Genomic DNA, 25,859 nt, shown 5'->3' with positions numbered 1-25,859 from the left:
TCGTCAAAGGCAAAGGAACTTCAATATTTTGAAAAACATAAAGTACTCTGCTTCCCCCATGTGGTAAATAACGGGGAAGCGTCACGACATATTTACACCGGCTGTTCTCAGACTTTGCTCTTTTTAAAAACCTCCACTTTTCGTTAATTGTGACGTCAGTGCAATGATGATTCTGAATGGCATTTTGGTCGACGATGTGTTGAGCACGTAAACAAATGAGTCAGTGAGTATATTTCAGTGCTAGCTAAGGAACAGCTATGGACATTAATACTTATTGGGTGGAATTGGACGTGAAATACAATATTTAATATCTTACTAGTAAAAACTGAATTAGCCGTATCTTAAATTATATTTGTACTCGTAAAGATTTAGTTTGGACAATTCAAAGATTAGACGGTTTGTCACAGAGCGGCCTCTGTCGGCAATATGAGGGCATTGCAACAGCAGTGACCCGTGCTCCTCCGCACAGAGGGAAACAGAGGGGGGAAGGAGGACGGACAGAATGGCGGCGGTACAGTGCCGTAGCTCTAAATGCACGGCTGAAAGGAAAGGGTTCAGGCGGGAACTCGATTCTTGGCGGCACAAACTGATACACTGCGTTGGTAAGATGTGCAAACAGTTTTTCTTGCGAGGTTTAACACAATAAATGAACGGATGCGAAGGAGATGTCGCCCGGTAGCAGCGGAGTCGCTATCTGCAGCTAGCGTTGTTAGGCAGCTAGCTAAAGCGAGCTAACTAATTGAGCTAGCCCGTAGACTGGCACAGGCGGTGACCAGCTTTAGCGGTTAGCCGGCTAAACTGGCGAGCTAACGTTTACTAAGTGGCTAGCTGGCTATCTCTAGCCGATTTGGCCTGCTTTCTTTGTCTCCGCTGAGCTCCTCATCGGGGCGAGCTATATTTCATCTGCTTACATGACACTCAGGATGAACCCTTCCCTATGTTGTTTGTAGCTGCAAGGCGTATCGTGTGAAATATTGGTAGTTATAACCTATGGGTGTTTACGGACATAAATGTTGGCTATGCCTCAGCTGGGCTTTTGAAGCATAATGTTATTATTTTGGGGGGAGGGGTTGTAGGAAACGCTTCAGCAGCTAAGAATGGTAGCATCTTTTGATCGAAACACATAATTGAACAATTTTTTATTAATGTTTAGGTACTTCGGTAGGATAAAGTCCGCCGAACTTCTCTTCTTCTTCCTCTTGTTAAACTGACACTGACACCAAATTCAGCTCAGGCAAAACAAAAACCTAAACTCAGCGTTCATGTTACTTGTAGGGCCATGTTGTTTATTTGTTTTTGTTTATCAGCTGATTGTACGGGTTGTATTTAACACTATAGTGTCTGCCTGAAGTTGACAGGTGGTAATAATATCTCTGCTATGACGACATTACACACAGTGTTTACCTGTTTAATTAAGCAGACGTCTAACTGGTTGATCATATTTGCCACTGATGTGTAATTATAAGAGTTGCCCCTGTATGACCTGCACACCCAGCAGGCATATTGTGTTCAAACAATGTGTGCTTCTTTCATTGTGTCTTGCAGGGTTTGAAAGCATTCTGGAGGGGATCTATGGCCCACTGCTGCTTAGAGACCTCAATTTATTTGAAGGTGTGTCTTTGTCTGTGCACATTCATGAGTTCAAGGTCTAAACCCTTTCTTGTGTGTATAATGATGTGCAGCACTAGGCAGCATGTATCCATAAAGCTTTGTTCAGATGAATGCATTGTTGTCAGCGTGTGTATAACACCTTGACACGGTTTCATCTGATTCATATTGGAACACATGAAAGGATTGATTTTCTTAATGTATAACTCATTCTGTGTTGTTTATAATAACATAGCCCATTCATTTTTGGTTTGTTAATGAATGTGCAAAAATCAGTTTCAAACCTGATGATGTGTTTCAGACTGTGAACCAGAGGAAGTGAATGATTGGTCCCCAGAAGTGAGCTGCTCTAACTGCTCCTTCTGCAACCTCCCACTGGACAAACTCAGTGTAAGAATTGGAGTCAGCTTAAATCTGCTATGATCCATGATTGAATTTGGCCTTTGAAGCAGCCAAGTAACTGACAGTGTTCAATTTCAGTGTAATACTCGTATGATAATATGATTGCATTGTAGAGTACCTTATGTTCTGTATTGTGTATGTGTGGGTGCACATTCTACATCAAGTATCATCATTTAAGTCATTTCCCTTTCTTGTAGGATCACGTACCGGCAGCCACGTCCCCCGTCTCCTCCCCCTCTGATTACTCCCCCACTCAGGCCCCGACTGTCTCTGAATGCAGCCAGTTGGCTCACAGGTTCCTCCAAGCTGTGTTCCATAGGAAAGGTAAGTCGAGTTAGTTGGTTGGCACAAGTGTGTCAATATTTGATACACTTGAGGAGCTTGAGGGTTTGGTCCAGATACTTGAGTTCACAGCGAGGCTTGTTTAGTCAGTACTTATGTTAAGGGGACTCATTGCTGCTGGTTTATTTTCACACACACACGAGTGCTCCTGAACTGTATCGCATAACACATTTCCATAGAGAGAGAGGTGCCATTTATGTCTCCACTGTTAGTCAAAATGCTGCAGCATCTTCAAATACAGTATATTACAATTAGAATGGAGGCCCCAAGTAAGCAACAGTCAATTGTTGGGTTTATTCAAGTCACATTAAATCATTTCTATCATCACAAAACTAGCTTGATACCTGAAATATAGGTCAAAATCGAATCTCCTCCTGTCCAATAAGAGTGGCAGAGCTCATACATACAACAAACAGTCGTTGATATCAGTAACATATGGTCTGTATCCATCTGTCCTCTGCTAGATGTATCCATTGGTTCAGATTCCAACATCCCCCTGGTTGCCCAGGAGCTGATGAAGAAGATGATACATCAGTTTGCCTTGGAGTACGCCTCCAAGAGCTTACTCCACAAAAGCCAACACGGCACAAACGGCACTACTACCAGAGCCTCCTCGCCTCTCTCAGACATGTCGGACACACCTCTGGACCTCACACTGACACGAAGCCAGGAGAAGGAGAGCGAACCCCTGCCAGGTAGGGAGAATATCAAACACTTTGGTCATTTTAATGTACTAAATAAGGGTTTTATTGATCCTGAAAACAAAATTTTGGATAATTGACTCTGTGAGTTGATTCTGAATCTTCTTAGGATAAGAAAACGTTGACGCCAGCCACTTCAAAAATGGCATCATCCCCCTGAATCAGTCTCAGAGATGTTTAACTCCCTCCTCTGCTTCCCTCTCGCTGTAACAGATGGTGTGCTTGACCTCTCTAAAAGGAACTCTGCCTGCCCAGCAGCATCAACCTCAGCATCATCCCCTAATCACAAAGCCTCAGGGTGAGTTTCAATGAGCATGTCTCTTAGATTCTGTCTTGTTCTGCCTCATCTATGATGCAACACAGCCATTACTACTATTAAAACTGCATACATGTTTCCCTTGACGCTAAAGTGTGTTATAGGAGGAATTACCCATATCTATCTTGGGTTCTCCAGTATAGTGTAGTGCATTCTGTGTGTTGATGGCATGATAAAAGGTTGGGCATATGTTGTGTTGTGTTGTAATCGTCATCAGTGCTGCCTTATTTGAGCCATTCTTACACCCCTGGTCTGTATAACATGCATTGTTTGGTAGTGGTTTGGTTCTATTGATTCTTAAGTCTGGTGTCTGGTGTTTTGATTCTATGGGGATGACTCTTTTATCTCTTGAGCGGTAACGTCACAGCGATGGCACAGTCATACAAGCATTTGCCAACAGCTCAGGATTGTACAAACCTCACTACGATTTTTACCTCCCTTTTTTTACTGATCCAGTTATCATGAGTCTGATTATTCAGCCCTCGAGCACGTAGGAGCCTCACTGAAGGATATCAGAGAACTGCAGGGATTGTATGTGAGAGCCAAAGTAACCCCAGCCATTCACAGACTGTCCCACCTGGACGTGAAGAGGCTTTTCCATACACAAAAGAGTGTGTGTGTGCATGAGGGACACACAGCAGCGTGTGTGAATGAGGGTCCAGAAACAGACTGAAAACAAACATGAAAGATAAGAGACGCAGTGATGTTACCAACCCAAGGCATAAAGGAGTGGACCCCCTCGCTCTGCACCCCCCTACCCCCCCTCCCTGTCCCCTATGCCAAAATCAACCCCCCCTCCCCCCTCCATCACCTCCATCTTGACCCTGATGTTTGGTCCTCCCATCCTTAGGAGGCAGCACAGGCAGAAGGAGTACATTGAGAGGAGCTGGGAGCTGTCAGAGGGGTTACTGTCCAAAGCCTTGAAGGATATACGTTCAGGGAGACTTCAGGAGCAGCGTGCAGCGTTGCTCTATGGAATACCCCTCCACATTCTGAGGCAAGGTCTGGACAGCTTGGCAGAGGGAAAGTTGGGAATGCTGCACCAGCTTGCATCAGGAAGTGGGGATTTTAAGGAAGAAGTGACATCATACAATTTGATGTCATCCATGCTCGGGGGCGAAGCTCGTCTAGTTCTGCAAAAAGTGGCTGCGTGGGCCGAGCGGGCGGAAATAGGAGGAGCTGCGGAGGAGAATGGAGACATTCGATTCCCTTCATCTTCCCTTACCTTTTATCAGCCAAGTGTGCTACAGAAGACCCGCTCCAGCTCCTTTCCCCAGCTCAGGGATGCTCTCCAGCCCCCACCAAGCCCCACTCCCAGTCTGGAGCCCCCCGCTCAGCTGCGTATTCCTCAGGTCCGTTCCATGTCTGACCATAACAGGTCACTCCCAGCTGAGAATTGCAGTGTGGCTGAAACCTTACACCACCACGCCTCATCAACAGAGGGTACTACAAGTGCTGATTCATCCAATGCTGCTGCTAGACCTTCAGCTCTCTTCAAACTCAGACCTCCTCTTCTGCCACAAGCCTCTGTTGGCGGCGTCAACAATTCACCTCATCGCTTGGGCCCACGTGGATCCTCTCTGGATGATTCAGAGGATGCAGACCGCCGTGATAAGGACAAGCAACCAAGAAAGAAGCGTGGGAGATACCGACAGTACGACCACGAATTGATGGAGGAGGCCATTGTCATGGTGATGGGAGGTCGCATGAGTGTGTCCAAGGCCCAGGGGGTATATGGAGTTCCTCACAGCACACTGGAATACAAAGTCAAAGAGCGCACAGGAACGCTGAAGAACCCACCCAAGAAGAAATCTACAAACTTTTGTCCATCCAACTCCACCTCGTCTGGTTCTGGTACCGTGACTGGTTCCACTAACTCAGGGAATCTTGCCTCAGCTGCTGCCGCAAAGGGGTTCTAGAGGGAGAATGCCGCTAGAACTCCTCAACACTTGAACTCATCACCTCTTACAGGATAAATGTTTTCTGGAGACAGTTGTTAAAACACATGCCTTTTAAAATACAAATGGGTATTAATATTCAGGTCTTTTAACTGTGTGTATGTAATGTGATAGTCATACTTTCAGCTGTGTTTCTCTCTCACACCCGGGCTTTAAAAGTAAGCAGCTACAAGTTTACTCAGTTTATTTAAGTTTATTCACCGTTGCTGTTCATTTACCAGCCTGCATTGCCGATACAACCATCTTATAAAGTGACTCCAAATGATCGCCATGGGCGCGGCAGCAAAGTGGCAGTGCGCGTAGACATTGTCCTTAAGTCAAAACTTGAATTTGCGTGTAAAAAGTTTTACCATGGTCCTGCTACAGCTCTTACACCTTACATGGTAACAGTCAGAGATCCATTACCCTACCTCATCACCATACTGAAGATTCTGAGCGCAGGAGCCCTGCTTTAGCCTCAGAACCTCCGTTTATTCTTGGCTCCCGGGCCAAACTTCCCCCCTAATCCGTAGTTCCTCCCAACAGGAAAGTGCTATCTTGGTAGTAATGCTACTACCTCTGCCTACTAGCACACCTACCTTGGCAGTACCTTCCTGAAGGGTAGGAGGTTTTGGGTGGAACTTACAGTAATGGACTCTACTGATTGTTTATACACACACACACACACACACACGTTTAAAGCAGTGTACTGCCTTCATTCCACATATTGGCTCTCACTAGGAAACGTTTTGTGGCTGGGAAAGAATTTCTTTTATTGTTATTGAAGTTTACACAGCCAATGTAGCTTAATTCCAGATAAGTCTTTAAAAAAGATTATAGAAGGATGAACACGTGAAAGAAAGGAAACATCGACTTTTCAGCAAACGCATTACCACATAGAACCTCAATACAAGAAGCCTTCTGACATTTGTTGTCCCTTTCAGGGTTTTCACCATTCTACCACTTGGGGCGCTGTGCCTAAGCCTTTTGCTTATCGCCTCAGCCAAATGAATGAGAGAGAAAAAACTTAATTTATACAAAATAACAACAAAAGTGGGGAAAATGTAGTTTAGACCGTGACAGAGAGAGCAATGTCTAACACTACTAGAGGTTGTTGCCTCTAGTAGGGCAAACGTTAAAACTGACAACAAGCACAGGACTCTGAGTAGAAGAGTAGTCATTGATTTACTAAACATTTACGAGTTGTCCAGGATTGGATTGCCGCTGGGTCCTAAACAGAGCTGTGTTACGTAGATGTGTGTCTGCTCTGTTCCGCCAGGCATCTGAGTCCACAGCAGTCATATTCCTGCTCTAATAGGTTATACATGTATTTATTACCTCTGTAAGTTTATATAATTTGTTATATTAGTAGGAATCAAATTGGACAGCTTCATGTATTTCCAAAAAATCCATTGTTTAAAACAATGTAATGGTTTACAGCAAGCCTGGTTTGAGCGATACAGCTGGACGATGCACAGGACACCAGTGAGCAACTTACATCGGGTTCAATCAAAGTTTACTTGTTTCACAAATGCGGTAATTGCTGGTGTCGTCCCAATGTTGTGAAAATGCATATTTTTACTGTTAAACAACTTTAAATGAGGAGTTAACCCTACGCACCATAGAAGCACTACACACACACACATAACCGAAGCTATTTGTTTCAGAGTGGAATCCAATTTCTCAGTTCCTGCAACGATTGTTTCAACAGACCTGTTAGTTTCTGACTTCAAACCCTTGTAACTATTCGGTCAAAAGAAATTGTGTGTGAGGAAGAAAAGGCAGTGTTGGCTTTGCAACCAGCAGTGCGTTTCTGTACAAGGCTGCCAAAGCCACCAAAATATCTCAATGACCTCATAATCATTAAGCCCAAACGCATGTTACACCCTCAAGGTAATTTTTAACTTTGTGTTGTGCTTTTCTCTGGTATCAATGCGTCTGGTCCGTTATTTCAAAGAGAAAACAGACAGACGGTGAATGTTTTCCGCCCTGGATCAAGTGTGAGAAACACAGTTGTGGGACTCTGAAGAGTGAAACTCAAAAGTGTGACTTTCATGTTCACTAGCCGTTAGGTTATTCAGGTTTGATTCAACTCTTATAGCTCTGTGTGAACGGAGCATTAATGATTGTCATTTGCAGCTTTCTCTTTTGTCTCTGGGTAGCTAGCCCAGGCTGTTGAAGTGACTTAGAGCCATTATTACAGATTATAAACACATTATTATCGACACTTCTGCCAACAGGGAGATTGTACAGTGTAGACCGCCGCGGTGGCTACATCTTCATTTGGGTTTTTTGCTGTTGATGTTTTTAAGAGATTAGCTTCAGAAAGACACTTTCTGTCTACATTATTTTTCTCTATTTGTGAACGCAAGTCTGAATATAGTATTGGTTGTTTTTGGAATGCAACTGTGCAGCATGTTTAAAGGTGTGCACACGCTTGGGACTTGTATGTAAACTTGTATATGTATTGTTTGTAAAAAATGGGGTTTGGTTTTTTTTTTTTAAATCAGATATTTACTAACTCTGCTACTGTAGCTGTATTACTGTAAACCTCACACATGACTGCTGCTTTTAACATTGTTTTATGGGACCGTTTCCTTGGCACAAAGAAGCGTAGCTAAGACAAAGAAGCTAATTCCAACTAATGTACTGGGATTCCTATGTGATCTGCAATGTAGTGACTGAAGCCTAAAGGACAGATTAGTAGTTTGTGGTTGGATAGGGTGACATGCTATCGATGGGTGGTCGCCTAGGCTAATGAAGCTGACTGCAGTGTAAGGGTTGGGTTTGACACTGACTTCATTCAATGCAATGCTTACAGGCTTGTGTGTCTGTGTCTGGGGAAAGGCTGCGCGATGTCGTTACACACATTTCTGCCTCTGAGATTGGCCCGTTTGTTAGCAGTATTACTACCAAAGCAGCAGTTCAGGGTCACCCACACAGTTTGTCTTGATGTGATGTCAGCCTGCCTGTCTCTTTCTAACCTCGTTGCCACATATACCTCTGAACTTATCTTATTGCCTGCCTATAGCTCAGTCTCTGGTGTCACATCAAGGCCTCTGTGTTGTTCACGCTGAATATGCTTGGGTTTGAGCTCGTATTTACCTAAGAAACACGACCGGGCTCTTTGTCTCTCAAGGAACAACACCTAAGTGTAAATGAATCACCGTCAACAACCATCGAGCTTTGTCAAGTATATAATTCTCCAGTCTCTATACATTATTCAGAGTATACGTTTTTTTTTAATGGGTACCATTTGAGCCCTGTGGCATTTACAGAAGTTCTGCCATGTTCATAGCTCTGTATCTGTCCTTGTTGTTTACTTGTGTGTGTTCTTTGTCATTTGAAGGCTACTAGTAAAGTTTACTTAAGGTTCAGTGGCATTTCAACCGTAGTAACTTCAGCCACTTAAAGAAATACTGAATGTCTGGCTCGTAACAGTACACAGTGCCTGTCTGTGGGGCTTTAGCATCGTGCAACATGTGGTCTCTACTCTGGGAATAGTCTGCTATTGATAACAATAGACCCGTTTGTAAACAAGCCTAATCAACCTGGCAGATCACAAGATTATTTGACTTTATATGTAGGTGTAACTGCAGTATGTCCTCACACACCTCCATACCTTTACCAGGATTGTTTTTCTTACCCTGGGCCTACTGCGTTTGGTTTCTTCTTCTCTTTTTCGTCTGAACTGCTGTCAAATCTTTTAAAACGACTAAAACAAATCAGCTATTTATGCATAAATCAATTATTGCACTATGATTTTAAATTTTAAAAAAAGAAGCATTTTCATCGTAGAAAGATGTTTCGTGTTGTTGCTACTTATTTATTGATCGCTTCAGAACTGTGATTTTTCCTAGCTTGATTGTTGTAGTTCTTGATTTGTAATGAGGCACTTTGATGCAATGTGAAATGTGTACCGCTGCAGCTGCATGAACGCTTTGAAGTGTTAGCCTGTATAAGTTATTTTGTCCCGAATTTGCTCCCCTGGATATTGTGGTCTAGTGATTTATTATTAAGATGAAATTATTTAAATGACTTTTAAGAAATCTTCTGATCTGTTAAACCAAACTCAAGGTAGTAACACTACAGAGATATATAATGCTCTTATCCTGTGCCCGTCCTTCCTGGAAGTAATGATAGCAAATTAACTCTTGTTTTTTTTTTTAAAGATTGCCTACCTGCGTTTATAGTGAATTGTGTTGCTCACAGAACCCGATTCAAGCATTTGTTGAGTTGGAACATTAATAAGTGATTATTTAATTGATCTGTTAGTTTGTTGATAGAAGTGTTGTTAATAATTCTCTTTTGTTTTGAGCGTTTCTACAATCGTTCCCTTCTGCTTTTAGCAGAATGTTATTTTTTGCCTTCCGCAACTTATCAATAAAGCAGTTCTCTAAAATCAACGTGCCCTATAGTTTTTCTAAACAGTTTGGATCAGGTTTCAGTTTAAATATGCTAGCTAGATGAAACCTAACAGTGGTGATTCTAGCCTAACCAGTGTCAGAAATTATTCAATTTGCTTCAACATCTAATACCATTAGAGTTCAGTTCTATTTCTCCTACAAATGAAGAAAAACAGCAGTACACCACAGCTGAAGTTTGGTGGAAGCTGGTCAGCTACACAACACTTCAGAAGACCACAGTAAAGCTAAAATCTGAGTTGATATAGGAGAAGTGTGAGAGCCCTGCACATGGAAAGTTAAAGCCAATGTGATGTACTCACCTTCTGCTATGTACAGTACGCTTAGATGAGAGGGGTGTAACCAGTTTTCACAAGTAAAATGTGAACAGAAGACGATCTGAACTTGTAATGTATCTGATTGTTACATGGTAGCAAATTAATTCCTTTTGTTGTAGTTTTAGTTAAATGTAGAACAACAAATCCCCAACAATTGCATGGTGGATTGAACACAGTATGACGCTTATGATAATGTTGTTGAGTTTATAAACTGAACTCTGATATGAATAAACACCACTAACGCCGATCTTTACATTTCTCTCTTTAGGTTTTTGTTGACATCACTTAAAGAAGAATGCGGGGATGTTGGACAGCGTGAGATTCCTGAACTGGACCCTAACTCTGGGCTGAATGCCGTTCTCAGCTCGCTCTGCCCAGCCCACCGCTCCCTGCTTTATCAGATCCTGAAGCTGGCACACCAAGAACAATTGCTATTATTTCTCCATTGTCGGCCTGTGGATCAAAAGGATTCCCAACACTGTCACTGTAGTATGACAACACAGGATAATGGCCCCGCACGACCATTCCCCTTTGGTGAATGTAAAGCACCGAGCAGCAGCCCGCACTGCCCATTTATTGATTGTCATCATCAAGGTCATGGCAACACAGTGTTCCATCATGGAGACTCCGAGTCCAGCTGTAGCAACTGTCACTGCCCTTTTAACTGTAAAAGTAAAGCTGATGGCGGCTGTTGCTGTGTGCAGAGCTGTAGGGTGCCAGCCTGCCCTGTTCTTTGTCTCAAGGGCCTCCACTGTGTGTCCTGCCAAAGCTTGGCTGTAGGTCATATTGACAACATGGTATGTTCATTAGCATCCTCTCCTTCGTTATCTGAATCCCCTTCACTGTCCGCTTCCCATTTATGCCCTGCGCCATCGATCTGCTGTCACCAACACAACCCCCACTCTTGTCCCTGCTATTCAAACCACGTCTGTTTGACTCAGGTCAGGAACTCTGTGAAGAGAGAGCAGAGCCCATCTCCTCCCCCTCTTTCTCCTATCCCCTCAGACATTAGTAGCAAAACGGAGGAAAAGCCACCCTCCCTCCTTCATCACATACAAGAAGACGGAGCTGAACCATCTCTTCCACAAATGGTCAAAGGTGGTCGTATAGATGCAAGCCACCAGGATATGGATGCAGCCACAGAGGAAGAGCTGGTGTGTGAAACTCCAAGAAGTATTCAAACAGAACAGAACCCGACTGGCAACTTACTGCAGGATGTTGTTGATCGCTTCACTGAGAAATTGGAGACAATCACACCTCTGGACAAGGATTCACCTCTGACCTCCTCAGCAATGAACACTGAGGAGGAGGAGCCCCAGTCACCCCCACCCGACCAGAGCCTGCACTTTCATGCTGATGCCCACCTAACTGAAATCATTACCACAGTGCTTCACTCGGGAAGTAACAGTGACTACAATCTCAGTGAGCTGTTCCATCGCCATGATAGCAAACAACCCAGGTCACCCAACACCCGTTCTCGTTGTCGCCAGAAGGTCCTCGCTGCTATGTCGACGCCCAATGATGACGCTTCATCCCGAAGGCATAGCTTACAAATTAAGCGGGAACTTGCCATGTTTGATCAGTCGTACTGTAGGAGGAAAGAGCCGCTAGCAAAGAGGGTGAAATTGAGCAAAGTTTCTTTGCCTGCATCGGGATTCTCATTAGATACAGTCTCGGTTAAAGAGGAGCCTGACAGAGGAATAGAGAGCCCAGAAACAAAAGCGGACTTTTCTAAACAGGATATCCTAAACGGAGATGAACTGGAGAATAAAAATGTGATTGTTGATGATGGCTGTATCGCTGACAGCAGAGAGGCTGAAATGGAAGAGAGCAAAATCAGTGAAGAACTTAGGCTGGAGGAAAGCGTAGAGAAGGAAAAGGTTATGGATGGAACGCTGAACAAACTCACTGCTGTAAGCAGGACAGATAAAGTAAAAGAAGAGATACAGGCAGTTATAGTTACAGAGGATGTTCACACTACTAAAACAGAGGAAATGGAAATTGTTACAGGGGAAACGGAGCTGTCTGTATTAGGTAACCAAATACCCATTACAACCTCCGAGTCACAGTGCAATAAGCCCTGTGAAATCAACCGTGAGGGCCCACCATCAGGTCAGAGCTCTGATAATGGAAGAGGCAGAGATACGGATGACCGTAGACCTGTTAGAGGGAGGCGAAAAATCAGTCTCCAGTCTCAGGGGAACTGCTTTGATGAGGAAAGGAGAACTAGAAGAAATATAGTTCCTCCACAGCGGTTCTCCTCCTATGTCACAGAGCCCAGAAAAATGTACTTTGTTGCATGTTTCTCTGAGGGTATCTTCAACCAGAGAATACCAAAGGAAAAGGGTTTGACATGTTCTCTGGATAATGGCTCCAAAGATCCAGATCGGAATAACACCGAGCTTGACTCCAGGAAAGAAGCTCTGACCTCTCCTGAGCACACAGGTGAGCTGGCATTTGAATCGGCGCATAGAAAACAAGGCGAAACATCTGACACAGAGTTGAGAGATCAAAGCACTGTGGCTGCCAAAGAAAAGAGTCCCCCCAAACCCAGCTCACCCAATCAGGTAGAGGGGGGGGATGGTGCAGCCAGGCCTCACGGAAGGCTCCGATCATCTCCCAGAAAACCCAAGGACTCAGAGTCAAAGACACTGTCCAGAACGCACCAAGATCTCTCAAAAGTTGGAGTCACCACATCTGATAGGTCTACCACCTGTGTCCCAAATGCTCCCGTCTTCCTGACTGAGTATGTCAGCCCAATAAAGCTCATGTATGTTTCACCCCTAAGGGATGAGGACGGAATCAAATATAGTCTCAAATCGGCAGGCTCAGGTTCTAGCGCACAAGCACAGGAATCGTTTGACCCATGTGAAGTCTCCTCATGGGCAGGAACACCTGCAAGGAACACAGCGTCAAATCCTCCAAAACTCAAATCTGTTTCTTCACCAGTGAAGTATGCTACCTCACTTGCCAAATCTGCCTCTGCATCACCCAAGTCTGCTTCTTCACCTCCCAAGTCTGCGTCTACACCTTCCAAATCGGCGTCTTCACCTCCCAAGTCTGCCTCTTCACCTCCCAAGTCTGCCTCTTCACCTCCCAAGTCTGCCTCATCAACACCAAAGTCTGCTTCTTCACCACCCAAGTCTGCAGTATCACCATCTAAAGTAGGTTCCAGAAGATCGGTAGATGGTACTCCACCAAAATGCGCATCTGGAACCGAGAGCCTGAGGTCACCCGGTGACTTCACTTCCCATGAAACCACTCCCCCTAAAAGACGTCCAGGCCGGCCAAAGAAGCTTGGACCACAGCAGGAGAATAAAGTGAAGAGGCCTATTGGTCGACCACGGAAGCAGAAGCCTCTCGACCCAGCAACTGGAGCAGACACAATTAAAGGAACTGCTGTTGAACCATCTGACAAGGAGGAGAATGTAAACAAGAATTTGAAAATAACAGTCGTTTATGGACGATCAAGGAGAAATAAACGAATGGTGTCTGAGGGCTTTGAACAGCTGCCTACAGAATCCCATGATGCTTGGCAAGCAGCGGACCAAAACAGTGACTGGGGCAGTTTAAATCAAAATTCTGAGACTTGTCCGGGTAGCATTAAAGCAGCTTCAACAGAATGGTCAGAGGACTTGAATTTGGTTAGACCTGTGAAAGAATGTGTCCCTCATACTAGCAGCAACATCATATGTCAGAAGCATGACGCTGCTTTACCTGTAAGGAAACCGGGTAGACCTGCAAAAGTCAAAATCTCTGGTATCTCAGTAACTGTAACTACAGTTTCACCTCGGCAACGTAAAATTCAGTTAAATAAGGAAAGGCGGTCTCCAGAGACACTAAATCGTAGGAAAGCACTCCTACCTATTTTCAAGTCTGCCAAAGAGCCCCGGACAATCAGTCATCAAACTACCAGCAGTTGCAGTCAAATAGAAGAAACGTTGGAGGAAAAGGGTGAAAATGGAGACAACTTGCCAAATCGGCAGGTAGCAGTGCGACATTCAATGAGGGTGAGGAAGCCCTCAATGTACTTTCTACATTCTGTTGCCACCTCCACCTCAAGATCATTCAGCCGTAGCACTGCACTGCTGAAGCGCTCGAAACAACTCATGTTGAACAAGGCCATGAATGAAAGGAAAGAGGAAGCGGCACAGAACGCTGCAGAAACCTCGGGGGAGAAAGACCAACTCTGTGGACAAGAAAGACCGAACATCTCTCAGGACTTCAGCCAAGTGGCAGGTGTGTCTGTAGACCCAATCTTTAGCCCAGAAGACACGCTCAGGTGGTGGGCGGAATCAACAGAGGAAAAGACCTTGAACCAGGAGCTAGCGAGGCGAATACGAATCATCTCTGACACTTGGGTCTCGGACACTGTGGAGAGCCGGGATGAAGTAGCCCTTAATACCAGAATGGGCATTAAAGGCAACAGTTCATCTCTCAAGAAATCTAAACATCCATCTATGGTTAGAATACTGTTTGACTGCCCCCCTAGCAGACCCAGGTCCTGTAGCATGCAGCAGCTTTGCTCGTGGTTTATGCAGACCACAGAGACCCAGTCTCTGGATATTGTCAAAAAGACAAGCTCACGAAATCCGTATGAACACATGCACTTCCCTCGTACTGCAAACAAAACGCATGTCTGCCCCAGCCCTCAGGCAGAAAGACTCCGCAAACACGTGAAAAAGTTTGCCAAAACTGTGCCAAAAAGTCCTTACCAGCATCGACGGGTTCAAAAAAGGTTAAGAAACAGGAATAAGGCACTGCTGTCAACAGATCGTGTTAAGCGGCAACTTTTCGGCCCCAGTTTTGTTCCACGCTGCCCAAATCAAGGAGCAGTGTGGTTAAGAGACAGACCCATTGGGAAATATCAAACCACATTGTTGAGGGCAAGAACAAGGTTTCTGACCCGTAAAGAAAGGGTTCAGTGGCCTAAGAGGCAGAGGAACACTGAGAAACGTATCCTTTATGGCCAAAAAGGAACTGGACTACAGCTAAAATATAAAGCATCATGTGGATCAGCAAAAGAGCAGCTATTTGACTGTTTAGAGAACAGCGGTGCCACCAGCTCTGTTGATCAAACACAGGAGCCTGCTGATGTGCCCAAAGAGCATACACTCAGCTCTAAAGCCTGGAGTCCTGAGACACTGAAGGAGTGCCGGGTATTCCTGAGGAAGATAAACTCCCCAGACAATGAGTCTGTTGAGGAAGAGTGGGACTCCTGTACCGTGACACTGGATGATGGGTCACCTTCTGCCTACCAATTTGCAAGGAGCGAGAGCGAGATGGTAGGGTTCGTTAAAGCTGTGAAAACTGAAAGGAAAAGGAGCAGGAGTAGGACTGCTCCTAGTAGCGCACTTGAAGGTTCTGCACCAAAGCCGACCCAGGAGCAGGTTGACGTGGCAATCGGGAGGCGGAAAGGCAAACACAAACGTCCTGGGGTTGCGTCTACTGAAGCTCTGCAGCCGGCGAAAAAGTTGAGACAATCGCGGATGAGGGGCCTCAGCGGGCCCAGATGGTGCGACTTTGTCTTTGGTAACTACTCACCTACTCTTGACATAATTCCGTCTTACCTTGCGTAACTTATGAATAACGTCAACATCGGATCTTTCTCTCTTTTCCAACAGAAAACTAAATGAAGCATTAAGCGTCCTCCATCCTGGGAAAGGACTGTGGTTAAACGTGGTGCCTTTGGACAGTGAGCTGACCACGTAGACTAACCGTCCCACTTGGGTTAGTCTTACACTCAGCAGTTATGTAGCAGTCTAACTTAAGAAAAAGCTTGACATTGCACTATTTTTAACGAGCTTAAATCCGTGAATATGTATGTACAGAATGTTTTACTCAATGTCAAACTGCCTTTGTCTTTTTGAACATGTGTCATAGATCAAATAGCTATCAAAGAGACATTTAACGGGGACAAGTGCTGAAATGGCGAGCCCCGTCAGAATTGCTGTATTGAATGAAAGACGGCGCTCGGCTGCATAGTAACCGTGCCATTCCTCCCTAAACATACCTCATTATCAGAGCCAGCACCTTTCCCAGACGGATCTTTTAAATCACCACCTAAAACCAGTAACAGATGTTTTAATACATGGAGTCATTGTGTCGTAAAGATGCAGGCTCTTTAAATTTTTATTAAATCCCTTTGGCACTGTGTTTTTATTCCTAATTGTTTATTAATCATTAATTTATTTACTATTTGAACTAAAGGGGAAGTAAATGGAACACATTTGGAAACGTCATCACAAAATTTGCTTCGGTTTAAGCCTCGCGTTCCCAGTATTTTAATTTAATGCCACGGTCGTCGTCAATCATGTTCTACTAGACAAATACATGCTTAGAAGGAAGAGATTCATTGGGGCAGACCGGGTCCTGTTCAGCAGGCCAGGAAAAGCTCCTCAACCTAATCTGTGAAGGGGTCACATCTACACAGCCATGTAAGTAGCCACCATCAGTACCAAGACCAAATATCTTTGTCTTTTATTTAATTTTAAGTATTATTTCAGCCAATATTTGCAACTTTCCACACCCGCCCATCAGCACACACTCAAGCTGTATGTATAGTTCTAGATTTCAACCCCACAAAATGCAGAGGTACGTCAAGATGGTGAGGACCGAAAGACAAGAATGTAGTGCCATTGAATGGTTTGTGGGATCATTTTTTTTCTATCCGTTTATCTGTGATTTTCTTTGTTGTCACCCAAACTATTTATGTTGGCATCAGCTCTACCTGTTGCACTATTCCATCTGAGATTATTGATCCCACTACACATAATGCACCACCCATATTTTGCACATCCAAAGTCCCACTGCCACCCCCCTACTGTAAAACTATAGAATCTATTTGGTGCAATACAAACCCAGATAATTTATCAATATGTAGTGCTTATTGCTGACAGACAAATGGATGTACACAAGTAGGCCGCCAGTGGCTGTACTTGTTTCCGTAGCCATTTTAATGTGATCTCACATATTTGTATATCAACATCATGTTCCCCTCAAAATCAACAGATCCTTAATTGTTGTGATAGGACTAGACCGTCTTACGGGGACAGTGGAAACATTACTGATTGTCTGAGCGCGGGTGCTTATGCAGTTTAGATTCTGCTGGTTCAGCAAGAGAAGCCTACCTCCACTGAGGCTCAGCTTGGCCTACTCTTCTTTTGCTATTTAGCTGTGATAGACAGGGTCAGAGATGATCCATTAACACTAATCTTGGATCATTATGTTTCTTCACCCCCACACACACACCCCCATTTAGAGAGCAAGTAGATCCGAGATGTATGGCTTTAGGTCAAAGCGTAAACCTGTAGTGTGTATTGTGTGCCTGACTACCCTTTGTGCATAGGTCACTATGGTTGCCATTTCAACTCGGGGGGGAAAGGGTGGTTTGGTCTTAACCTGACCCTAAAGTTGAAGAACCTGGTGCTAATCTTATGTTGTATATTTCCTTTAACGTGTTTTTATACTGTCAATTACAGGTGTAACAGTTGTCTGATCTGAACAATAAAGCTTCTTTTAAAATATGAGCCGTTGTATGATTCACAGCAGACAAGGCAGCATTTGGCACAAAGCAAGACGGTGAAGGACGAGGTATTTATACTGTTATACTTTATTGTGATTAAAATGAAAGAGATAAAATAAAACTAACATTTCACTGCAGACTCTTTTACGAGGCCTCCAGATCAGTCATGTTTTCACTTTCAGCTGAATTTGAGGTCGAGTTCTCGTAAAATATAATCGACTGGTGTAAAAATTCAATTTTCTAACGCGCTGAGGAAATTCATTGGGCCATAACCTGACTTATGTGAACTACAAGCTACGACAAATTGGCCTCCTGGTTGATGAGGGGGTTCAGATCCAACTTTGTCTTCTCCAGCGCTGCCGCCTTTGCCCTCCGTGAGGGGCGCACCACAGCCGCTGCCTCCGGAACATTCTCTCCGTCGCTTGATAGCCGAGACAGAAAGAAGCAGAGCACAGTGAGTATAAGGCATGGTCCTGTAGTACATTTGATGAGAAGCGATTGTGCAGCCTCACCTCTCCTCTGATGACTCTGCCTTCCTGCTAGGTTTTCTGCCTCCTTTGGCTGTGGAGGCTTTCCTTTGACCTGTGTACACAAACACTCAGGTTACCACAGAATGCTGTGTCGACCCCTTTCCTCAGGTAGATGGAGAGGGGGGCTAAAAATAAAACAAAGCACTACAAACAACTGCAGTTTCAGGTGACGTAGAATCTGCATTACCTCTTTTGGCTCTCTTGGCAGATTTAGACAGATCTTCTGTTGCAATCTCTGCGGAAACACAGGAGACATTATTAAGACCCATATGGTTGCACTTCCTCTGCTGGCTGTGTCCTTGTCTCAGCAGATAAAGCAGAGGATGTAAGGAGACATACTTTAATCCACTTAGCCACATTTTGTTGCTGCTTTTAGAGGAATGCAGAAGAAGTTTGAACAGATGGACATTGTGTTTCTGTGTGTACCGTCTGCGTTGACATCTAACGGTTGTAGTGCATTGGCGCTCAGGAGTTCAGCCTGTTCTTTGGAATCTATCAGCTGATCGATCATCTTCTCCAGAGCCCGAAGACAGACGCGGTCTTTCACCACCTGGAAACAGACGACAGCAGTCTTAAGGAAGTTTCCCCAGAATTTACGAGAGCTGACTCAAGCATTCAACATCAAATTCCCGTCATTCTGGTGTCAAAGGTATAAATCCCACATTAAAACAATTGTTGTTGTTCCTAAACATTGCCTCCACGTACTGAAGTATTCCCCTCGTGCATACCTGAGCAATCTGCTGCAGCAACGTCAGCAGGTCTTTCCTCACAGTCTCATCTGCACTGAGCTCCAGGTTGCCTAGAGTCTTGGCATAGAGACGGACCTCGGGGGCCGTAGGGTCCCTCAGCATTTCCCCACACATGCGCACAGCCAAACAGTCGTGGGCGCACACCGCCTGAAAAGCATCATTTACAATATGACACTATTAGGGCGGGGCGTTGTTCAGCAGTCATCAGATAAGGTCAAACACATCACCGTCTTGTTGTATGAGCACAGTCCCTGATTATCTGAACTTATATGTGAGCTAAATTCATAGACATTAATTGAATTTGACATGAATAATCTAAATTGTTGGTGTCTCTTGATTAATATTGCCTGTTGTTTTTGCTACACTTGTGTGATTCCTTTGATCACTGCATCTTTAATAGCTGGCAACTGTCATCACTGTTGGATTAAAAAGATAAGAATGTTTTTGAATGATGGTTTACCTCCGTGTTGGTTGAGGGTTTAATAAGTCCACTCGGGCGCGTCAGCTCGACGAGTAACTCCACCACGTTGGCGATCTCGATCTCAGCTAGTGGAGAGGTGGCCGGGGCGTTCATCAGGGTCCGGACTGTGGGCAGGAAGGACTCCTCTACAACCTCCTGGTGAGCCCTGATGGCCACAAGGACAGAGGCTCTGCATGTCAGTTTACAATCATACAAAACAGCCATTGGGACTGATTTTGGGGACAGAATCGAAATGATTGAATTATCTGTGTGTGTGCGTTTGTGACCTGCTCTCGCGGGCGTAGAGCTGGAAGAAGACGCCGAGGCAGTGGCGTAGGCGGGTGTCGTCCTCAGTGAGAGGGTTATACCACAGCAGCACCAGACGGGACAGCATCTTGGCACTGGAGATGCGGCCGGTGTACATAAGTTTGGCGAGGCCCTCCGCCGTCTCCGTACGCAGATCTGACACCTGGGAAAGATGAATTATTTAACTTTTCTAAAAAGGATTCACTTCTTTTATGTCTTGTATACATCGCAGGCACAAACCTCACTGTCCAGGAACTCAGACAGCATCATCAGTGCGCTCTGTGCTGTTTCCCCTGTGACGTCTCTTTTCTCCTCAGCCGACGGCGCCTCCTCATCCTGCCTGTCTGGCGAGTGAGGGGGCGGGGCCGTCAGAGTGGCGGCTGTGTCGGAGAGCAGCTGGAAGCCAAACAGCAGCAGCAGGTCCACGATGGCCCGCAGAGCGCTCAGGCGAATCTTCACCTCGTCCAACTGGGCGATCTACAAACACACGGGCGAGTTAACTCCAGCGGGGTTTATAAATGATGCATGCCAGCAAGAATGTCAGGATGGATAAAATACGAGCACAATTAACATTACCTGAAGCAGCAGGACCATGTGTGTTTTAGCGAGCTCCTTGCTGTGCAGTGTGCACGTGCCCAGACACACCACCGCCATGTTGCGGACGGCAGGATGAGCGTTTGCTATACTGGGCAAGACCTGAGAGAGAAGGAGAGCCACTTTAACCAACCTTCACCTCCAAAGAGTTCCATATGAAGAACAAGAGAAAATGAAAGGTTGATGCTTTTGCGTGGTAACACATTCATTTAGCTTTCATTAGAGGTCCTATTCCACAGACCTGCACCTTCCTGATTGCCTCTGCGTTCATCATGTTGACAGATACAAGAAAGGAAATGAGTGCAAACCAGCCTCCGTCCCAACCATCAAGCAGAACAACTTCAACTTTAAAATATGTATGCGTGGGATTGTCAAACTCCACTTCGCCTGTTATTAATGCCGTACACTTGTGCGTCACTCCTCGCTGCTTTATGGGCTTTTAAGAGTTCATAATGGAATTTTCATAATTTACGATTCGGTGGCAGCTGTGATTAAAGCTGCGGCGCTGCAACACAGATGGCCTGAGGTGCGTCTGCTGCTGCTGCTACACTATCTGCTGCTGCTGCCTGTGTGTGTGTGTGTGTGTGTGTGTGTGTGTGTGTGTGTGTGTGTGTGTGTGTGTGTGTGTGTGTGTGTGTGTGTGTGTGTGTGTGTGTGTGTGTGTGTGTGTGTGTGTGTGTGTGTGTGTGTGTGTGTGTGTGTGTGTGTGTGTGTGCGCGCGCGCGCGCGTGTGTGTGTACCAGTGAGGACATCAAGGCGCTTATGGTTGGACCCACGCGAGTCTTGATATTCATCTGCTTGAGCAGTTCTGCACACATGGTCAGACACCTCAGCAGAGTCTCTGGGTCGTTCTGAAACACAACAAAAACAAACCTGTTCATGTGTTTCTGTTGATAAATGAGAGAGAATCCCTTAAATTCAGGCTCAGTTGTCCTGTACCTTCTCTGTCTGTATCTCTTTGTCCGCTGGCTGATTGGTGTCTGCGATGTCCTGGAGGATCTGGTTCCTGTTGTTCTCCAGGTTTGTGATGGAGTCTTTCAGCTCTGCGGCGCGGCTGAAGTCCTGGGCAGTGATGCAGTCCTCCAGCACTTGTTTCGCCTCCAAAATGCGAACCTTCACCTCAGCTAGCTGAGCGGGAAGAGAGACGAGGAGTGAGATGAGAAAAGAGTCATTGATGTGGCTGACAGCTGAGGAAGGGGGGTTGATACACTGAGGGGTTAAACATAAATACACTCTTTGATCATAGACTCTTATTGCTCCTGGTTGTGTTGAGTTTCCCACCTGGACCTGCTGCCTGCGGCTCATGTTCTCATCCACAGGCCGAGCATCTTCTGTGATCGGCTCCCTCACATCTGAGATGATCTCTGCCACCTGCCTCACACACACACACACACGGCTGCTTTTAACATTTAAAGCGGTCTTGAATTTTCATTTCTGTCAAAAATGACAGAAATTCACATTCACTGGAGTGTAGTCGAAAAATCCAGTTCACACCGAGTTCACATTTTAGTGTGTGTAAGTGTGTGTGTGTGTTTGACACTGAACTCACAATCTGTGTGCGTCTGTGGTCGTCAGAGACGAGGCTGAGGAGTTTCTCTGTGAGCAGAGAGACCAGGGAGGCGGGGGTCTGAGGCAGAGCCAACATCTCCTGCAGCACAGCCAACACACGCTTCCTACACAGAGAGAGAGAGAGAGAGAGAGAGAGAGAGAGAGACTGCTCAACAAGCTGAAGTACAGTGGCTGAATTCAGAGGTGACTTTCACACAGCAAAAGAGGAAAAGACAAAATCCTCATTTGCTAAACTTCCTCTTCCATCTTCAAGTCACAGTGTTTATTTGGATGCTTGTATTCTGACAGATTTCCAACTCATTCCTCTGCACTCCTCCTCCTCCTCCCTGGCCTAACCCTCACCTGCTGCCCTCCTCGTTGGTCTCCAGACAGCCGGTGAGATGGATGAGCTGCTGGGAGATGAACTCTTTGGTCATGACGAGCTCCAGCTGGTTGAAGTCGGCTCTCTGCTCCTCTGACAGCACGGGCACGGCCTTCAGGTAACTACAGCAACCAGTGACACAACACATTACATACATGCAGCTCAATGTAATACACACAAACCTAAGCTGCCCTCTAAGGTTGTAGTACAAAAAGTGACACGTTAAGATTTAAAACGGTGGCGCACAGATGCACAGCGCCCAGATCAGCTGGTCTGAGCGCTGCTGTACAAACCTGCAGCTGGTCACTTCCTATTCAAGCTCTAAGTGCAGTGTGAGCGTGCCACTCAGTTACACAGCGTAAACTTGATTTCATTAGCATTTCACACAGCAGCGTCGCCACATCTGGCAAGTGATAAAGGCTTAGGCTGGGTAGGAAGGATTAGCATAAAGCTAAAGGGAGAGTTTAGCCACGGGATGTGAACATCAGGAACACGGCTGAGCGCTTTAGAATACACCGCTCCGTCTTTACAAACCTTTAGAATGCTTTGCACAGACTTTGGGAAGGCGTGTTGGCTCTCTGAGACGTTGGTGAATAAAGCAGCTTTCTAAGTGTCTAACTCAGATCAGGTACAAAGGCACAGAGCCTCAGCAGAACGGCTCTGATGTGTTCAGGAGGGAGTCAGAGCTCTCAGAAGGGAAGTGGCGGTTAAATCTAGCAAGCCGGGTATGAGCCACACAAACACACACACTGTCAGAGTGGTTATGGGCCACACGGTTACATACGGGAGGAGACGGTCTGAGGACACGGGGCCCGTCTTCAGATACCTGGAGTTACAACAGGGTCATTGTGGCAGATAGGTCGTTTACTGCTCGTCCTTCTACAAAGCCTCATGATGCATAGATATCTGCTGTAGTGACTCTTCTACAGTTATAGCAGGTCAAAGGTAAACGTCCTCCGCTGTTCCCTCACCCGTAAAGGTAGTCGGCGTAGGTGGCGGCATCTGGTAACACTTGCTCCAGCATTTCCTCGCCCTCATCTCCCAGAGCCTTGATGAACTCGCAGAGAGCTCTCCAGTAGAGAACGTTCTCACAGCTCAGAGAGTCCACGGGAATCACCTTCCTAATGAAAACACACACACACTTCATCTCCAACCTGAGACCAGCTATGTATGGATCGGGCCAGAGATAGGTTTCAGTGTGTGTGTGTGTGTACCTGCTGTCCAGCTCTACGGTGTTCTGAAGCAGCTCGTTGGCCGGTGTGTTTTTGAAGATGGCCTTGAGCGTGTCCAGAGCCGTCTGGGCGCAGTTCTCTACGTCCAGCCTGTGGAGAAGCTCGATGACGCCGCCCTCCAGCCGATGCAGCCAAGACGGCAACAGCCGAGAGCAAACCATGTCCTTCACCGTCTCTACAAAGCAGACAGACACACTCACTGTGCACAGGGCCGTTTTCGCTGACTGTAATCACAAGTGCGAGTGCTTAAACGGGCAGAGTTGCTGCGCCATGGAAATCTTGACAACTCAATCTGTCACACACACAGAGACACACACACACACAGTTGGTACCTGAGGTATCACTGAGCCCCTGCTGTAGAAGACTAACTCTCTGTGCAATGGTCATCGCTTTAATATGCACCTTTTCCGCCAGAACCTGAAAGAGAAAAAGAAAACAGAAATGTAAAGACCTGATAGAAAACCTCGAGCAATAACCTGTGTGTGTGTGTGTGTGTGTGTGTGTGTGTGTGTGTGTGTGTGTGTGTGTGTGTGTGTGTGTGTGTGTGTGCGAGTGCCTACCTGGTAAGCGAGCTTGCGAACGTTTTCTTTAATGTCCCGGGTGCGTTTGAGGACTTTGGGGAGAGTGCGGGGACACATTGCGATGCAGGAGAGGACAGCACGCCGCACCTCTGCGTTAGAATCATTCTCCAGGATCAACATGTAGGCTGCACAGAGGGAAGAGAGCGAGAAGGAAAGAGTTACACATAAAATCAATAAAACAATGGCAACTCCAAAGCCCAACTTTAGATGTTACAGACTGAGCGAGAACGCCGTCCAAGCTCTATCCGCCACACACACCGTTGATGGTGGGACAATCGGGATCGCTCGGCTGCTGCAGGCGAGTCATGGCCAAAGCCGCCTGGATCCGGACGTTGGGGAACTTGTCGGTGACTCGGACGAGCATGGCTTGGTGAATGCGGTCGAAGAGGTCGTCGTCGATCTGGGCGTTCTCTGCCATGCTGCCCAACAGCTTGTTGATCAGCTGGCACGCACGGAAACGCACGGCATGGCTGCTGGCTTTGTGAGACTGAGGGGAGAGCGAGAGCGAGAGAGAACCGCTGGTAAATGTAGAATGACATCACGTATAGATGCATGTCTACCAATGTTCTTTAGATAGATACCTCCAATAAGAAGTTGAAGATGAAGCTTAGAAATGGATGATCGTCAACTTCCTCCTCTTCCTCCTCCTCCTCGTTCTCCTCCTCTTGCTGCTGCTCCTCCTCGGTTTTAGGAGGAGTCTGGAAACTCGCGGCAAACTTTGCAACAAACTCCATGACGTGTTCAACAGCGGGCTCTCGGGTGTAGACGATCATGGCGTACTTCAGATAGTGGACAAACTCCTCGTGAAACACAGTCTTGTCCTCCAGCTGCAGACAGGAAAAGATGCATATCAACAAAAGGAGATGCTTTAGGTTTGTATCCCATCAGCCTTCATGAGTAGGCACTGCAGCACATATGACCTTTCCTCAAACCTACCACCCACTGTCCACCACCCCTTTGCTACAGTAGGTGACAGGTTTAAGTGAGGGCCGTGCTCTGCTACCCACCGGTAACTATGGACACGGATAGATGGTGAACTTAAGTGGGCTGGAGTTTAATTTGAGCCCGTGTTTACATTTTAGTCACCGATTCTGGACATCTGATACTTTTCCGATGTAGAGTAAAAACAAAGCATCTCACTCTCACTCTCACACACACACAACACACGTCTCTTACCTTGTTGTAGCGGCTTTTCAGGCTCGCCACCAGCTTGGCCTTGTTGTTGTGGCCCTTCTGGGCGCGCTGAAACGCCTCTTTGATCTCCATTTCACTGTCTGCGGTCATCTTGCCTTCACAGAACATTACAATTAGTCTACTGAAACAATCGACGTCTCTATTCTTCTTCTTCTGCGGGCTGAAGTCGTAGCTATCGTCCCGTCCGTCTCTGGTGGCTCATTAGCTAAACTCAGCCCCACCTCCCTCCAGCTAACAGCAAAACAATACGAGTCTTATGGGACAAAGTTCCCCCCGGAGATTTTAGAACCTCTATTCTTCTAAATGCCGTAACACACAAACAACACAACGAGTTTAAAATCACGAAAAATAGTCGGAAATATTTCGAAACAAACCTTAAACTGCAATGTCTCCTCACAACACTGCCGCCCGTTTTCAAATCCAACAGTCGCGTAAACCTCGCGAGAACTGAAATACTTGATCTCGTTTCGTTTGAGCACGCGTGTTACTTTTTCCTCAGAGCATTATGCCCTGAGCGTAGTCCTACAGGCTCACGATTTCTGTATAGAAGGATAAACTGTAATTCCTAACAACCCGGACGAAACAATTGTTGTGGGTTTTGTTTACTAGCGCTGCCTGACATTATGTGAAAACATCGCTTGTATCAATAACTGGTGAAGTGAAAATGTTGCCTGACAGTTTTTGTTCACGGTCAATACTCCCTGTAACTGA

General features: G+C 45.8%; 2 protein-coding genes across 4 annotated transcripts; one reads left to right on the top strand and one right to left on the bottom strand.

Annotated features, from left to right (window-relative positions):
- Positions 1-480: 480 nt before the first annotated feature.
- Positions 481-17,566, top strand: lcorl (ligand dependent nuclear receptor corepressor-like). 2 transcript variants are annotated; one of them, XM_076170229.1, is made up of 8 exons: positions 481-602; positions 1,546-1,611; positions 1,910-1,998; positions 2,208-2,334; positions 2,817-3,047; positions 3,267-3,351; positions 10,316-15,579; positions 15,672-17,566. In XM_076170229.1, the coding sequence occupies exons 1-8, from the start codon at positions 503-505 to the stop codon at positions 15,677-15,679; spliced, it is 5,970 nt and encodes a 1,989-aa protein (XP_076026344.1). In that variant the 5' UTR covers positions 481-502; the 3' UTR covers positions 15,680-17,566. The 2 variants fall into 2 exon arrangements, with proteins under 2 accessions (XP_076026344.1, XP_076026346.1); XM_076170231.1 differs by lacking the exons at positions 10,316-15,579; positions 15,672-17,566 and adding an exon at positions 4,220-5,812.
- Positions 17,567-17,652: 86 nt separating this feature from the next.
- ncapg (non-SMC condensin I complex, subunit G) lies at positions 17,653-25,585 on the bottom strand. Of its 2 annotated transcripts, XM_076170232.1 has the most exons (23): positions 25,523-25,585; positions 25,131-25,243; positions 24,536-24,781; positions 24,213-24,441; positions 23,934-24,079; positions 23,706-23,790; positions 23,356-23,548; positions 23,113-23,262; positions 22,926-22,967; positions 22,123-22,263; positions 21,761-21,884; positions 21,493-21,582; positions 21,151-21,339; positions 20,952-21,062; positions 20,194-20,313; positions 19,858-20,094; positions 19,599-19,780; positions 19,312-19,477; positions 18,831-18,998; positions 18,529-18,652; positions 18,290-18,337; positions 18,085-18,154; positions 17,653-17,993 (listed from the first exon to the last, which is right to left on the bottom strand). In XM_076170232.1, the coding sequence occupies exons 2-23, from the start codon at positions 25,236-25,238 to the stop codon at positions 17,867-17,869; spliced, it is 3,096 nt and encodes a 1,031-aa protein (XP_076026347.1). In that variant the 5' UTR covers positions 25,239-25,243; positions 25,523-25,585; the 3' UTR covers positions 17,653-17,866. The 2 variants fall into 2 exon arrangements, with proteins under 2 accessions (XP_076026347.1, XP_076026348.1); XM_076170233.1 differs by lacking the exon at positions 22,926-22,967.
- Between the last annotated feature and the right edge of the window lie 274 nt (positions 25,586-25,859).

The sequence above is a fragment of the Genypterus blacodes genome, unplaced genomic scaffold, assembly GCF_046128005.1.
Source record: "Genypterus blacodes isolate CSIRO-AG114 ecotype Tasmania unplaced genomic scaffold, CSIRO-AGI_Gbla_v1 ptg000216l_1, whole genome shotgun sequence".
NCBI lineage: Eukaryota > Metazoa > Chordata > Actinopteri > Ophidiiformes > Ophidiidae > Genypterus > Genypterus blacodes.
The sequence above is the reverse complement of the archived record's forward strand: the minus strand, read 5'-3'. Positions and strand labels throughout refer to the sequence as shown.